This window comes from Leucopleurus acutus, assembly GCF_964270905.1.
Source record: "Leucopleurus acutus genome assembly, chromosome: 5".
NCBI classification, from domain to species: Eukaryota; Metazoa; Chordata; class Mammalia; order Artiodactyla; family Delphinidae; genus Leucopleurus; species Leucopleurus acutus.
The window spans coordinates 60,462,894-60,480,008 of NC_139147.1; the positions used below are offsets into that span (position 1 = coordinate 60,462,894).

At 37.1% G+C, this 17,115-nt stretch overlaps 1 protein-coding gene across 2 annotated transcripts in view; it reads right to left on the reverse strand.

Annotated features, from left to right (window-relative positions):
- The window catches only part of CCDC191 (coiled-coil domain containing 191), a 101,752-nt gene that overhangs the window by 66,454 nt on the left and 18,183 nt on the right, over window positions 1–17,115 (reverse strand). For both annotated transcript variants that reach the window (XM_082839958.1, XM_082839957.1), the window contains exons 5-7: window positions 15,202–15,380; window positions 13,507–13,730; window positions 9,967–10,120 (exon numbers count right to left, since the gene is read on the reverse strand). In XM_082839958.1, the coding sequence (XP_082696084.1) occupies window positions 9,967–10,120; window positions 13,507–13,730; window positions 15,202–15,380 (557 nt within the window). The remainder of the gene's footprint in view (window positions 1–9,966; window positions 10,121–13,506; window positions 13,731–15,201; window positions 15,381–17,115) is intronic.

The window sequence follows — 17,115 nt, forward strand, 5'->3', positions numbered from 1 at the left end:
TATATACAGATAGATAGAGAAATAAGTGACAATTAAGGAAAGGGGAGGAGAGCATGACCCCCGTGTTGTTGCACTGGAATTGGATGTATCAGTATGATTTAATGGATTTTAATGTGTACACATATAGATAGACACAGAAACAAATATAATGTGTGTGTATGTGTAGTTAGTGTATGTACAACTATTTCCCAGCTCTGTCTGCTGAGAGGGCCCAGAAAACATGATACCCCAGTAGCAGTGAGCACAGCTAGTACCCAGATCTTGGTTTCCAAATATTATTCTCCAACAAATGGAACCAGGGTTCCATGTATTGATAGAAGTGGTTGATTCCAGAGCTAGGGCAGGAAAATATAAGATGAGCCTGGAACATCTTGTGGTGCCAGAGAAATAAAGGATTTTTTCAAAAAAGGATTTTGAAAGGGCAAAAGAGTCAACCTGAAAATTTTCCCAGTGGCCAAGGTTAGAAAAATTTGAGAAACAAAGTAAAAATAATACTAGAATATAATCCTTAGGATAAAGTAAATATCCACAAGTCCATACTGATACAAATAAACAACTGAATAAATGAAATAAATAAATGGGGGAGAAGGGACAGTTTTCCCTTCTAGAAGAATTTAAATGAATACATGGAGACAAGAAGGGAAATACAAAATCATCATTAGACAAATATCACATTAGTTATTGTTACAGGCAAGACCCATCAATGAATGCTAAAATTAATAGGTGAAAGTTTACAGATAAACAGAATATTTGCATAGTTTCACAATATTTCCTCTAAGACATTTATGAATTACAAAGGGAAAAATAGTAACTTTACAGTGGAGAAACCCAGCAGACACAATCTTAAGTGATCCAAGTTAACATCAACAGTAATAAGACTTATTAACGTCATGTGGAATTCCCTGGCAGTCCAGTGGTTAGGACTCCGCGCTCTCAATGCCAAGAGCCTGGGTTCAACCACTGGTCAGGGAACTAAGATACCACAAGCCCCATGGCATGGCCACCAAAAAACAAAAACAAAAAACAGAGATTGGCTCAAGATGGTGGAATAGAAGGACGTGCTCTCACTCCCTCTTGCGAGAGCACTGGAATCACAACTAACTGCTGAACAATCATCAACAGGAAGAACTGGAACTCAATAAAAAAGATACCCCACATCCAAAGACAAAGAAGAAGCCACAGTGAGATGGTAAGAGGGTCACAATCACAATAAAATCAAATCCCATAACTGCTGGGTGGGTGACTGACAAACTGGAGAACACTTATACCACAGAAATCCACCCACTGGAGTGAAGGTTCTGAGCCCCACGTCAGGCTTCCCAACCTGGGGGTCCGGCAGCGGGAGGAGGAATTCCGAGAGAATCAGACTTTGAAGGCTAGCAGGATTTCATTGCAGGACTTCGACAGGACTGGGGGAAACAGAGACTCCACTCTTGGAGGGCACACACAAAGTAGTGTGCACATCCAGAACCAGGGGAAAGAGCAGTGATCCCACTGGAGACTGAACCAGACCTACCTGCTGGTGTTGGAGGGTCTCCTGCAGAGGTCAGGGGTGGCTGTGGCTCACTGTGAGGACCAGGACACTGGCAATAGAGGTTCTGGGAAGTACTCCATGGCGTGACCCTCCCAGAGTCTGCCATTAGCCCCACCAAAGAGCCGGGTAGGCTCTGATGTTGGGTCGCCTCAGGCCAAACAACCAACGGGGAGGGACCCCAGCCCCACCCATCAGCACACAAGTGGATTAAAGTTTTACTGAGCTCTGCCCACCAGAGCAACACCCAGCTCTACCCTCCCATCAGAAAGCTTGCAGAAGCCTCTTAGATAGCCCATCCACCAGAGGGCAGACAGCAGAAGCAAGAAGAACTACACTCCTGCAGGCTGTGGAAAGAAAACCACATTCACAGAAAGATAGACAAGATGAAAAGGCAAAGGGCTATGTACAAGATGAAGGAACAAGATAAATGCCAGAAAGACAACTAAATGAAGTGGAGATAGGCAACCTTCCAGAAAAAGAATTCAGAATAATGATAGTGAAGATGATCCAGGACCTCGGAAAAAGAATGGAGGCAAAGATTGGGAAGATGCAAGAAATGTTTAACGAAGACGTAGAAGAATTAAAGAACAAACACCTAGAAGAATTAAAGAACAAACAAACAGAGATGAACAATATAATAACTGAAATGAAAAATACACGAGAAGGAATCAATAGCAGAATAACTGAGGCAGAAGAAAGGATAAGTGACCTGGAAGACAGAATGGTGGAATTCACAGCTGCAGAACAGAAGAAAGAAAAAAGAATGAAAAGAAATGAAGACAGTCTAAGGGATCTCTGGGACATTAAATGCAATAACATTCTCATTATAGGGGTCCCAGAAGGAGAAGAGAGAGAGAAAGGACCCGAGAAAATATGTGAAGAGATTATAGTCAAAAACTTCCCTAACATGGGAAAGGAAAAAGCCACCCAAGTCCAGGAAGTGCAGAGAGTCCCAGGCAGGATAAACCCAAGGAGGAACATGCCGAGACACATAGTAATCAAACTGACAAAAATTAAAGACAAAGAAAAATTATTGAAACCAACAAGGGAAAAATGACAAATAACATACAAGGGAACTCGAATAAGGTTAACAGCTGATTTCTGAGCAGAAGCTCTACAAGCCAGAAGGGAATGGCATGATACACTTAAAGTAATGAAAGGTAAGAACCTACAACCAAGATTACTCTACCCAGCAACGATCTCATTCAGATTTGATAGAGAATTTTTTTTTTTACAGCAACCAAAAGCTAAGAGAATTCAGCACCACCAAACCAGCTCTACAACAAATGCTAAAGGAACTTCTCTAAGTGGGAAGCACAAGAGAAGAAAAGGACCTACAAAAACAAACCCAAAACTGTTAAGAGAATGTTCATAGGAACACACATATTGATCAGTACTTTAAAAGTGAATGGATTAAATACTCCAACCAAAAGACACAGGCTTGCTGAATGGATACAAAAACAAGACCCATATATGTCCTGTCTACAGGAGACCCACTTCAGACCTAGGGACACATACAGACTAAAAGTGAGGGGACGGAAAAAGATATTCCATGTAAATGGAAATCAAAAGAAAGCTGGAGTAGCAATACTCATATCAGATAAAATAGACTTTAAAATAAAGAATGTTACAAGAGACAAGGAAGGACACTACATAATGATCAAGGGATCAATCCAAGAAGAAGATGTAACAATTATAAATATATATGCACCCAACACAGGAGCACCTCAATCCATAAGGCAACTGCTAACAGCTGTAAAAGAGGAAATTGACAGTAACACAATAATAGTGGGGGACTTTAACACCTCACCTACATCAATGGACAGATCATCCAAAATGAAAATAAATAAGGAAACAGAAGCTTTAAATGACACAATAGACCAGAGAGATTTAATTGATATTTATAGGACATTTCATCCAAAAATGGCAGATTACCCTTTCTTCTCAAGTGCGCATGGAACATTCTCCAGGATAGATCACATCTTGGGTCACCAATCAAGCCTCAGTAAATTCAAGAAAATTGAAATCATACCAAGCATCTTTTCAGACAACAACGCTATGAGATTAGAAATCAATTACAGGGAAAAAACCATAAAAAACACAAACACATGGAGGCTAAACAATATGTTACTAAATAACTAAGAGATCACTGAAGAAATCAAAGAGGAAATCAAAAAAAACCTAGAGACATATTACAATGAAAACATGACAATCCAAAGCCTATGAGATGCAGCAAAAGCAGTTCTAAGAAGGAAGTTTATAGCAATACAAGTTTACCTCAAGAAACAAGAAACATCTCAAATAAACACTCTAACCTTACACCTAAAGGAACTAGAGAAGAACAAACAAAACCCAAAGTTAGTAGAAGGAAAGAAATCATAAAGATCAGAGCAGAAATAAATGAAATAGAAACAAAGAAAACAATAGCAAAGATCAATAAAACTAAAAGCTGCTTCTTTGAGAAGATAAACAGAATTGAGAAACCATTAGCCAGACTCATCAAGAAAAAGAGGGAGAGGAATCAAATCAATAAAATTAGAAATGAAAAAGAAGTTACAACAGACACTGCAGAAATACAAAGCATCCTAAGGGACTACTACAAGCAACTCTATGGCAATAAAATGGACAACCTGGAAGAAATGGACAAATTCTTAGAAAGGTATAACCCTCCAAGACTGAACCAGGAAGAAATAGAAAATATGAACAGACCAATCACAAGTAATGAAATTGAAACTGTGATTAAAAATCTCCAACAAACAAAAGCCCAGGACCAGATGGTTTCACAGGTGACTTCTATCAAACATTTAGAGAAGAGCTAACACCCATCCTTCTCAAACTCTTCCAAAAAATTGCAGAGGAAGGAACACTCCTTAACTCATTCTACGAGGCCACCATCACCCTGATACCAAAACCAGACAAAGATACTACAAAAAAATTACAGACCAATATCACTGATGAATATAGATGTAAAAATCCTCAACAAAATACTAGCAAACAGAATCCAACAACACATTAAAAGGATCATAAGCCATGATCAAGTGGGTTTTATCCTAGTGATGCAAGGATTCTTCAATATACACAAATCAATCAATGTGATACACCATAGTAACAAACTGAAGAATAAAAACCATATGATCATCTCAATAGATGCAGAAAAAGCTTTTGACAAAATTCAACACCCATTTATGATAGAAACTCCAGAAAGTGGGCACAGAGGGAACCTACGTCAACATAATAAAGGCCATATATGACAAACCCACAGCAAATATCATTCTCAATATGAAAATCTGAAAGCATTTCCTCTAAGATCAGGAACAAGACAAGGATGTCCACTCTTGCCACTATTATTCAACATAGTTTTGGAAGTCCTAGCCACGGCAATCAGAGAAGGAAAATAAATAAAAGGAATACAAATTGGAAAAGAAGAAGTAAAACTGTCACCGTTTGCAGATGACATGATACTATACATAGAGAATCCTGAAGATGCTACCAGAAAACTACTAGAGCTAATCAATGAATTTGGTAAAGTTGCAGGATACACAATTAATGCACAGAAATCTCTTATATTCCTATACACTAATGATGAAAAATCTGAAAGAGAAAGTAAGGAAACACTCCCATTTAGCACTGCAACAAAAAGAATAAAATACCTAGGAATAAACCTACCTAGGGAGACAAAAGACCTGTATGCAGAAAACTATAAGACACTGATGAAAGAAATGAAAGATGATACCAACAGATGGAGAGATATACCATGTTCTTGGATTGGAAGAATCAATATTGTGAAGATGACTATACTACCCAAAGCAATCTACAGATTCAATGCAATCCCTATAAAATTACCAATGGCATTTTATACAGAACTAGAACAAAAAGTCTTAAAATTTGTATGGAGACACAAAAGACCCCGAATAGCCAAAGCAGTCTTGAGGGAAAAAAACGGAGCTGGAGGAATCAGACTCCCTGACTTCAGACTATACTACAAAGCTACAGTAATCAAGAAAATATGGTACTTGCACAAAAACAGAAATATAGATCAATGGAACAGGATAGAAAGCCCAGAGATAAACCCACGCATCTATGGTCAACTAATCTATGACAAAGGAGGCAAGGATATACAATGGAGAAAAGACAGTCTCTTCAATAAGTGGTGCTGGGAAAACTGGACAGCTACATGTAAAAGAATGAGATTAGAACACTCCCTAATACCATACGCAAAAATAAACTCAAAGTGGATTAGAGACCTATGTTTAAGGCCAGACACTATAAAACTCTTGGAGGAAAACATAGGAAGAACATTCTTTGACATAAATCACAGCAAGATTTTTTTTGATCCACCTCCTAGAGTAATGGAAATAAAAACAAAAATAAACAAATGGGACCTAATGAAACTTAAAAGCTTTTGCAAAGCAAAGGAAACCATAAACAAGACAAAAAGACAACCCTCAGGGGCTTCCTTGGTGGCGCAGTGGTTGGGAGTCTGCCTGCCAATGCAGGGGACACGGGTTCGAGCCCTGGTCCGAGAAGATCCCACATGCCACGGAGCAACAAAGCCCGTGAGCCACAACTACTGAGCCCACGTGCCGCAATTACTGAAGCCTGTGCGCCTAGAGTCCGTGCTCTGCAACAAGAGGGGCCACTGCGGTGAGAAGCCCATGCACTGCAACAAAGAGTAGCCCCTGCTCTCTGCAACTAGAGAAAAGCCCACATGCAGCAAGGAAGAACCAACACAGCCAATAAATAAATTAATTAAAAAAAAAAAAGACAACCCTCAGAATGGGAGAAAATATTTGCAAATGAATCAACGGACAAAGGATTAATCTCCAAAATATATAAAGTTCATGCAGCTCAATATTAAAGAAAGAAACTACCCAATCCAAAAATGGGCAGAAGACCTAAATAGGCATTTCTCCAAAGAAGACATACAGAATGCCAGGAAGCACATAAAAAGCTTCTCAACATCAGTAATTATTAGAGAAATTCAAATCAAAACTACAATGAGATATCACCTCACACCAGTTAGAATGGGCATCATCAGGAAATCTACAAACAACAAATGCTGGAGAGGGTGTGGAGAAAAGGGAACCCTCTTGCACTGTTGGTGGGAATGTAAATTGATGCAGCCACTATGGAGAACAGTATGGAGGTTCCTTAAAAAACTAAAAACAGAATTACCATATGACCCAGCAATCCCACTACTGGGAATATACCCAGAGAAAACCATAATTCAAAAAGACACATGCACCCCAATGTTCATTGCAGCGCTATTTACAATAGCCAGATCATGGAAGCAACCTAAATGCCCATCAACAGACGAATGGATAAAGAAGATGTGGTACATATATACAATGGAATATTACTCAGCCATAAAAATGAACGAAATTGGGTCATTTGTAGAGACGTGGATGGATCTAGAGACTGTTGTACAGAGTGAAGTAAGTCAAAAAGAGAAAAACAAATATCGTATATTAACACATATATGTGGAACCTAGAGAAATGGTACAGGTGAACCGGTTTGCAGGGCAGAAATTGAGACATAGATGTAGAGAACAAACGTATGGACACCAAGGGGGGAAAACGGCGGGGGGTTGGGGGGTGGTGGTGTGATGAATTGGGAGATTGGGATTGACATATATACACTCATATGTATAAAATGGATAACTAATAAGAACCTGCTGTATAAAAAAATAAATAAAATAAAATTCAAAAATTAAAAAAGAAAAAACAACTAAAGAAACCATTAAGTATACCTGATATTATAGTGTCAGGGGTACAGCATCACTTCTTGTAGTATTCTTACTAGTAATGCATAATCTCAATCTAAACCGAAGAGAACATCGGAAAACCCCAAACTGAGAGACATTCTACAAAATACCTGATCAGTACTCTTCAAAACTGTCAAGGTCATAAAAGAAAAGCGAAGATTGAGGAACTATTACAAACTGAAGGAGACTAAGGAGACACGACAAGCAAATGCAGCATGAAATTACAGATCAAGTCCTGAAACAGAAAAAAGACCTTAGAGGAAAAATAGGTGACATTCTAATAAGTCTTGTTAATTGTACTTAATGGTATTTTACCAATGTTAATTTCCTAGTTTTGATAATTAAACTATGGTTATGTAAGATGTTAACATTGAGGAGAGCTGGGTGAAGGGTATTCAGGAACTCCATGTACTATTTTTTGCCATTTTTCTGTATGTCTAAAATTATTTCAAAATAAAGATTCAAAAATATAGGTTCAAATCAAGCAGAATCTGTGGCAAAGTAGAGATAATTTATTCATATTGGCTCATTTTTAAATATACCAGCTGATCCTTTTAAAGCTGAGTAATCTGTTTTGGTAGGCCACTAATTTTGTAAAACTCTTTTTGTGTGTCTGAAATTCATACCTAACACTTCTTTCTAAAACATATATAGTCAGTCCTCTGTATTTGCAAGCTCTACATCTGTGGATTCAACCAACCATGGATAGAAAACATTCGGAAAAAAAAAATTTCCATGAAGTTCCAAAAAGCAAAACTTGATTTGCCGGGCTGGCAACTATTTACATACCATTTACATTGTATTTACATCTATTTACATAGCATTTATGCTGTATTAGGTGTTGACCTGGAACAAATAGACTGCTAGGGTTTACTCCAGCAAAGATGGATTTATTTGGAATCAGCAAAGAATTTCAATTTGGGATCTCCATCCTTGGTAATCCATGTGCAAGTTCTTTCAGGGCAAGGGGAGGAGAAATCTTATAGAGGGAAAAGTAAGTTGGGAAGGCTGTAGTAGGCAGAGTCCATGGCTTTTCATTGGCTGAGTTCGTGCCAGGAAATAAGAGTTTTTCTTTTTCCTTTTGGGCTCTGCTATTGTCACAGGGCATGAGAGCTCCCCCTTCTGGTCTTCTGACTCTACTTAATTCAGGTTTCTATTTATTAATTTTTTACATAGGTGTTATAAGTAATCTAGAGATGATTTAAAGTATACAGGAGTATGTGAATAGGTTATATGCAAATGCTATGCTATTTTATATAAGGGATTTGAGCATCCACAGATTTTGGTATTTGCAGGGGATCCTGGAACCAATCCCCCTTGGATACCAAGGGACGACTGTATTACTTCTTCTTGCACAGTGGACTTCAATAAAATTAAAAACTTAATCTTATAGGGAACACACATCTTATCCATCTCTCATTGGTTGGGGAACAAACATATCATGGCCCTTTTTCCTTATGTCTTCTCAAGATGGCCCCCTCTGTACTCATTTCCTTTCCTATTTTCTAAATCTGAACTGTTACTGTAGGAGGACACATTAACTCCATCCATCTCATGGAGGGGACACAGCATCCAAAAGCCTTTGCCCATCTTTCCCAAAATGTTAGTCCCAACTCTTAATAGTTCCTCCTATCACACTTGCCTCTGCCTATTCCTAAAGCCAAAACTCTGACCAAACTCGTTGTTTTATATTTGAATAATTATGACTTTTTGCCTATCAGATCAAAATGCTACCATCAAATGTGTCTAGTTTTAAAGAATTGCTTTGACTACTTTACTTTTTCCCTCATATCTTAGTTATCCATATCATATTCACAGGCCTGTTTTTAATTTCTAGGTCCCTTTTAGTCTATCCTACATTTATCAAACTCCCTCAATCTCTTCCTGACATTCTTTTCTCTTGTTAAATCCATTCATTTATACATTCATTCCATTAACTTTCACTGAATTTCATCAACGCCCAAGGCCTTGGAGTAGATGTTGTAGGAGATATAAAATATACATATTTATCTTTTCTCATCTGACCACCTCATTTACAAATCTTCCAAGTAATTCCTTTCACCTGAAATGTTTATAAACCCCAAATTTATAGTGTTATCAATCCCACTTCACTGAAAAAAACTTCTGCCTAAGTAGCCTGGGGAGGATGCTCGTTAGTCAATAAAAAATTGGCCAGTTAATTTTACAAAAAGTGAAACTAAAGAAAGGGATAGAAGAGTAAAATAAAATGCAGACCATTAAAAGTAGAAGCACAAACATGTCATTGTTTAGGATCTGAGCTACCAAAAGGCAAGTAACTTTCTGAATAATTCTTCTGAATAATCCAGAACACAATGGTCCATAAGACTGTCAAAGTGGAAGCTACGCTTTCAAACTGCCATTAGCACTTGCATGCAATTCTAAAAAGGGTAATTTAGGAAGACATCCCAAATTCATACCCCAATTTCCCAGGATCACATGGGGAGTATATAAGAATAGCCCTGAATAGAGGACTGAAGCACTCCCCTGTGTACTAAGCCAGCTGGGTAGCACAGAACAAATGGTGTGGGCAACTTTGGTATTTGTAACAAGGTTCAGCTGGGCTTAGTGTTACACTGTCCATCTCTGACGGAGCCCTTTGTCATTTATGCTACAGAATGCTGAAGAAAGAGACATTACAATTCCTACCTGGTGATTTTCCTTGAAAGTTTGGATTAATAACTCTTTCAGTTTCTTCTTTCTTTCTTTTGCCATTTTTTCTTCATCCAGAAGAGTATGAACACTTTGAAACATGCCTTTCTCTGGATTTTTTGGAGAATTTTCTTCTTGCTTTTTCTTCTCTCTATTAATAACAATTAAAAAACACAAGTATGAATAATAGACTTAACAGTGAGTAATTAGAACATACCATAGTGGAATGAACACTGAATTTTCCATCAGAAGATAGAGATTTTTAGATCTGGCCCTAAAACTACAAAGTAGGGTGATTTTTTTTGAGATTTAGTTTATTCCTTTATAAAATACAGTTAAATGAAATAAAATTATAATGTACTCTGAAAAGGAGAAAGCCTTATATATATTTTAGTAAGGTTTTTGTTTTTTTTTTGCGGTACGCGGGCCTCTCACTATTGTGGCCTCTCCCATTGCGGAGCACAGGCTCTGAACGCGCAGGCCCAGCGGCCATGGCTCACGGGCCCAGCCGCTCTGCGGCATGTGGGATCCTCCCGGACCGGGGCACGAACCCGTGTCCCCTGCATCGGCAGGCGGACTCTCAACCACTGCGCCACCAGGGAAGCCCCTAGTATTTTTATTGAGTTTAAAATTGAGTGATACCTTGATCAAAATTTGAGGGATAACAACTATCAGGTATTCTCTAATACAGACATAAGTTCTCTCTCTTCTTACAAGGGTAGACAAAACAGGACCCTCAGGTAAGAAAGGAATGACATTTTTCCCACAAGGTTTTTACAAGGTTTCTCGGAAGAAAAATAATAAAAGAATCAGGTGTTACTGAATAAGGAGAAAATGGAATTTATATTAATTCTAAAATAGCTGGAAAGAGAAAAAACAGAACTTAGTAACAATAAGGAAAAGGACTTCAGGCAAGTTAACAAGAATCTCTTAGTAACTTTGTTGCTCATATTTCTGCTTATTTCTTTCTCACTCACCTACCTTTTCTTTCTCATCCAGGTCATCCCTCTTACACTCAGCAATCCAAGCCAGCTCACAGCCATTGCCTTCTTATTGGAGTGTATTAAACTACACAGGTGTGTGTAAGTGTATAAGGTATATATTCTATCAATGACGTAGTAAAGATAGCATCTAGTCAGGAATCTAGATTCATGGGTTCTGGCCACAAATCAGCTGTGAAAACTCAGGCAAGTCACCAGTCTTTCTGAATTTCACTTTACAGTTGAGGAAACTCAAATTGAGAGAGGGATGACAGAATAATCTATAGACATTCATTCATTAATTATCATATATCATACAGGGGGCACACAATCTTATTACTGGTGATATGAACCATCATTTGGTTAAGGTAGTTTCTCCAGTGTAAAGTTGCTATTTTTCCCTTTGTAATCAATAAATCTCTTAGAGAAGATACTTTGAAACTATGCAATGAAGCAGATTTAGGACACCTTACAAATAAATTTAAAAAGCCCTACCAACAATAAAATTTTATTGACTCTTTCCAAACTTACTAATGCCATAACAATGTTATATTAGATAGTTACAGACAGATCATAGTGGGCATTTAAAGAAATACAGTTCTCATACCATGGATGTAGTCTTTAAAAAAAAATCAAAATACGTATCTGTTATGAAAGCAATGTTTGCTCATTGTGCAAAACTGGAGATGTATAAAAGCCATCCATATTTCTACCCAGAAGAAAACCCTGATAACATGTCGGTGCTGTTTCATTGTACAACTAGTATTTATTAATTTCTCCAATATTTATTAGTGTCTGTTATTATAAATAATATTATTTTCATTATATTTGTGTACAAATCTTCGGATTTCTGATCACTTTCTAAACTTGGTCTTAGCCAAAAGGCCGAGAAGCGATTCTGATCACTTTCTTAGGGTAGTTTTCCTAGGACTGGAATTCCCCGGTCAAGTGATAACATTTTTATGGCTCTTATTGTTTATTGCCAAATTGCTTTCTGGAACGTTTAAACCAGTCTGTCCACCTAGAAGTACTGCATATTACCTGTCTCACTGTATCCGTGGATAAGCTTTTTTTTTTTTGCCCACTTTTATTTATTTTTTATTATTTTTTTAAACATCTTTATTGGAGTATAATTGCTTTACAATGGTGTGTTAGTTTTTGCTTTATAACAAAGTGAATCAGCTATACATATACATATATCCCCATGTGGATAAGCTTTTAACTTTTAAAAGAAATGACTGGTTAGTGAATGTCTGTTGAGTGCCCACTGTGAGCAGAACTTCCTGCTACCATCAAATATTACTTGTTTTCACAATTTATTTTAGGTCAGCCTAGGTTCTTCAGGGCTTGAGAACAATCTGAAGAGCAAGGCTGACCTTAGCAAGAACTCACTAAAAAACTGGAGATTGCTTTCTGAAAGGAAAGGCCTCTGGAGGAGGCTTCAGCCTGGCACTTGGAAGAATGAGATGCACGTCCACTGCCGAGCTGTTTTAAACTGGGTAGGATGAGAGCAGTCAAGAACACAGGGGGAAAAGCTGTGTACGCTGATGGGGGTGGAAGGGGGTGGCAGGCTAATAGGTCTTTCTGGCCCCTCAGGTTGAGTATTCAGGCATTTCAGGCACATTGTCCTAAGGCTTTTGCAGTTTATGCACCAGTGCTGTTTCTCAGAATAAATACATTAGTTATTTCATTTATGAAGCTCATTTTCTGCATGAGGATACACAATAGTACTACATCCTGTGAGGACTATTTTGATTTCCCTCTTATGTCAGATATTCTTTTTCTTTATCAGTGGCAGTAAGGCAATGGTGACTCTCTGTATGATTATCAGAAGATAAGACACTGAGGCAATTCACAATAGAATGAGGCATAATTAGCAAACGTGCATAAGGAAACGTGTTCAACCTTACAAATGTTCAGGTACACAAAGAGATGCACACTAACCAATAAAATACCTATTAAAAGTGCAAAAATATTGAAAATGATGATCTCCCCCAATGCTGAGTGGGGCTCACTGTCAGCAATTGTGTAAATATGTGTAAATATGCACAACTCGTCTGGAAAGGAATTTGGCAATGTTTCAAAAGTCATAAAAAACCTACACAATTTACCTCAGTAATTATACTCCTATGAACATAATTCAAAAGAATGAAAAAGCTCTATGCTTAAGGATGCTCACTGCACTATTAGTGAAAAATCTGAAATTAGCTGAAATGCTTACCAGTATAGGGAGTGGAGGTCATTACATAAATTATGGTATAGGAACTCAGTGGAGTAATATACAGACCTTAGGACTCCAGGCGATGTGGTTATTACAACAAGCAGAATAACAAATTAAATGTACTTTATGGTTGCAGTTAAGTTCATAAAGGGACCAAGACCAGGAGGAAACATGGAAAAATGAAAATAGCTAACTTGTTAAGATGGTGGACTAGTGGGTGATTTCTCTTTTGTGTTTTATTATTGCATTGTCTGTGCATTTTAAGGACCTTTAAAGTACTTCCAAAATGACTGCTTAAACAAAAACACTTCACGCTGCTCATCATGGCTGGCTTACATTTTCCACGCTTCTTCCACAGTGCATCTCCTCTCAATTATCTCCCTCCGCAGCTTTACCATCTCCCTTTGAATCTCCTCCTCCTCTTTCTTGGCCTCTAGAGCCTTCCTTTTTTTCTCTTCTTGCACCAGATACTGAGCCTCTAAGAAGGCTGATTTTTTCAGGGTCTTTTCAATTCTCTGGCGCTCCAGTTGTTTCTCACGTCTTAAGCGATTTTCTTTTACCTTAAAGAGAATACAACAAGGGTGAAATGCAGCCTTTCAAGTAGAAAGGGATGTGCAAAACCTTAGAACACATTTTGAAGTTCAAAATACAACTACTTGGAAATATTTTGGCCCAGAACGCCACTGTTTATCAGAAAAATAGGGGAAATTCATTTATTTACTGGGTAATGGCCTATACAAAATTTTAAATGAAGTCAGGTGAGATGACTCCAAACAATTTGGGAATGATCGGCACTACAGAAAAGCTGAAAATCCAATGGGTTGGATGCCAAATTCTGGATTCTTACTTAGTAATGATTTTCAATCCATAAGATTTTCTAAGGTGTACATTACTGTTATTTATTTAAGCTCTGTCTGAATGTTAATTATAATCTAAGAAAGAATAAGGATATTTTGGAGAGGCTACTTTGTGAAGGCTAGAACAGTGATTTACTGCCTTAAAGGAGCATCATGACCTTTTATTCAATTCTATCTTTATTTGAATTTATCAATGATTCTGGATCATATTTGGAAATCAAAACCACAAACTTCACAGATATTTCTGAATAAGCACAATCATTTTTTTCAAACCCAATTCTTTAGGCTAGCTATGAATTAAGGAGTGGTCCTTTCCTTCCTGCTTCATTTAACTTTACCCTTATCTCACTCTTCAGTTATGATAAGACTTCTAGATAATTGCTACCTCTTACCGAACCTTTTCTCTTCCCTTTTATCATAAATCCAAACCAGGATCATGCATCTACTCCAGTTTCTCTCACATCCTTAGTGCTGCTTTGGCATACATTATGGTTTAAAGTAATCAGAAATTCAGTGTTATAAAAAGATAGCATACACACATATAGACATTAATACTACCCTGGTCTTGGTTCTGGACATGTGGAAAAGACTTGGTCTTTCGGACTTCCTTAAGTTCCTCTACAAAGTGTTGAGATGAATCTTTTTCCTATAACCTACTATTCCCTTTGGAGAAAAGAAAGTTCCCATACGCCTTTCTAATTCAAAACAGCTGAACTAGATTTAATTCAGCTCTGTTCTCCCTTTCGAATTATAATCACAAAATAAGTGAATTTTCTCACTGTCTAGAAAAGAATTATCATTATAACATTCACCAGAATATTCATGATATTAATATCTTGATCTCACAATACAAAAACCAAATTCAAGCAAAACCCAATCTACATATTTATAATAGGAAGTATCACATCCAAACTAATAAAGTTTAGCTCACCACTCTCATGGTCAAAATCAATTATTCCTCTTTTTGGTTTTCTTAAATAAATTGTTTCCTATCCTCAGCTTATGAGCATTATTTTTCTTCTGAAGTTCTTATATTTTATTTTTATTCTTTCTAACCAAACCACAGACGGCACCCTTTTTCACAATAAAGCCTAAGTCTTTATTTAAGCTTATTAAATGTGTTACACAAAAATTGCTTCCTGTTATCCATTTTAATTTTGCTTTTCCCTCCCACCTGCTTATGTCTCATCTCCATGGTAAGATGAGGATCCTTCTGCCACTTCTTGTCTTGGTTTTCATTCATTCCAAGATCTTCCAATATCCCAGAATCTACCACGTCTTTATGGAGCAGATGGTCTATGAATTTTTGAAAGGTGGTACTTTCGTCTTCCTCCTCCAAATAACCACATAAATCTGGGGGAAACATAACAACAACAAAGAAGGAAAAAATTTTTAATTTTTTTAAAATTTAATTTTAGTACAATTTCCATATTTATGTAAATAATCCTGGTACAATAAAAATACAAAGCTGTGAGTGTTCGATAAATAGTAACTGATAATGCCAACTGGATGAATACAGCCCTCAGCAATTACCTTCAACTAAGAGGAAAAAACCTCCACTCATGAGGAATTGCCCTCACCCGAGTCACTAACTCCCTCACTGCCAAATTTAAAAGCTATTAATTTTACATTTATGTTACAAGGATCTAAACATCCTTGAGGACTCCATTGCTCTTTTTAAAAAAGGCTTTACCGTGGTATAATTGACGTATAATAAACTTGTAAATATTTAAAGTCTGCAATAAGCTTTGACATATATAGATACCATTAAACATCATTACAATCAAGATAATGAATGTGTCTGTCAGCTGCAAAAGGGTCCTCACGCAGATTTGCAATCTCTTCCTCTCACTCCTCCCCATGCTCTTTGCCCTATCCCAGGCAACCCCAGACCCGCTTTCTGCCAATAGATTAGTTTAAATTTTCCAGAATTTGGTATCAATTAAATCATATACTATGTACTCTTTCTGGTCGTCCTTCTTTTACTCAGCATAATTATTCTGAGATTCATTCATGTTGCTCTATCAATAGTTTATCCCTTTTTATTGCTGAGTAGTATTCCACTGTATGGGCATACCACAATTTATTCATTCATTCATCTGGGGATAAACATTTGGGTTGCTTCCAGATTTTGGCTATTACAAATAAAAGTTGTTATGAACATTTGTGTACAAGTCTTTGTATGAACATTTGCTTTCTTTTCTCTTGGGAAAATGCCTAGGACTGGAATGGTTGGATCACATAACTACGTGTTTAAATTTTTAAGAAACTGTCAAGCTGTTTTCCAAAGTGGTTATATAATTTCACATTCTCACCAGCAGTGTAGGAGGGTTCCAGTTCCTCCATATCCTTACCAAAACTTGGTATGATCAGTCTTTTAATTTAAGCCATTATAATAGGTGCATAGTGGTTATTCATGGTAGTTTTAATTTGCTTTTTCCTAATGACTAGCAATACTGAATATCATTCTTGATGATGTTCTATTTAGGTCCATACATTATTGAAAATGGGGTACTGAAGTCTTCAACTGTTATTGCTGAATTATCTATTTCTTCCTTCAATTTTGTCAGTTTATGCTTCACATATTTGGGGGCTCTTTTGTTAGGTGCATATATGTTTACACTTGTTATGTTTTCTTGATGGATTGACCCTTTTATTATTATAGAATGCCCTTCTTTGTCTTGAGTAACAATTTTTTATCTTAGAGCCTATTTTTTCTGAGACTAGTAAGCTGCTCTCACTCTCTTTTGGTTACTGTTTGCATAGTACATCTTTTTCCATCCTTTTATTTTCAAGCTGTTTGTGTCTTTGACTCTAGACTGTGTCTCCTGGGACAGCATATAGTTAGGTCGTATTTTTAAGTTCATTCTGCCAGTCTCCATCTTTTGGTTGGAATGTTTAATCCATTTACATGTAATGTAATTCTTGATAAGGCAGGATTTACGCTTGTCATTTTGGTATTTGTTTTCTACATGTCTCATGTAAATGCCCCCTTCAGGATGAAAAATTTACCTTTTATTAGTAGTTTGCTGAGAGTTTTAATCAGGAATTAATTTTGTCAAGTATTTTTCCTGCACCTATTGAGATA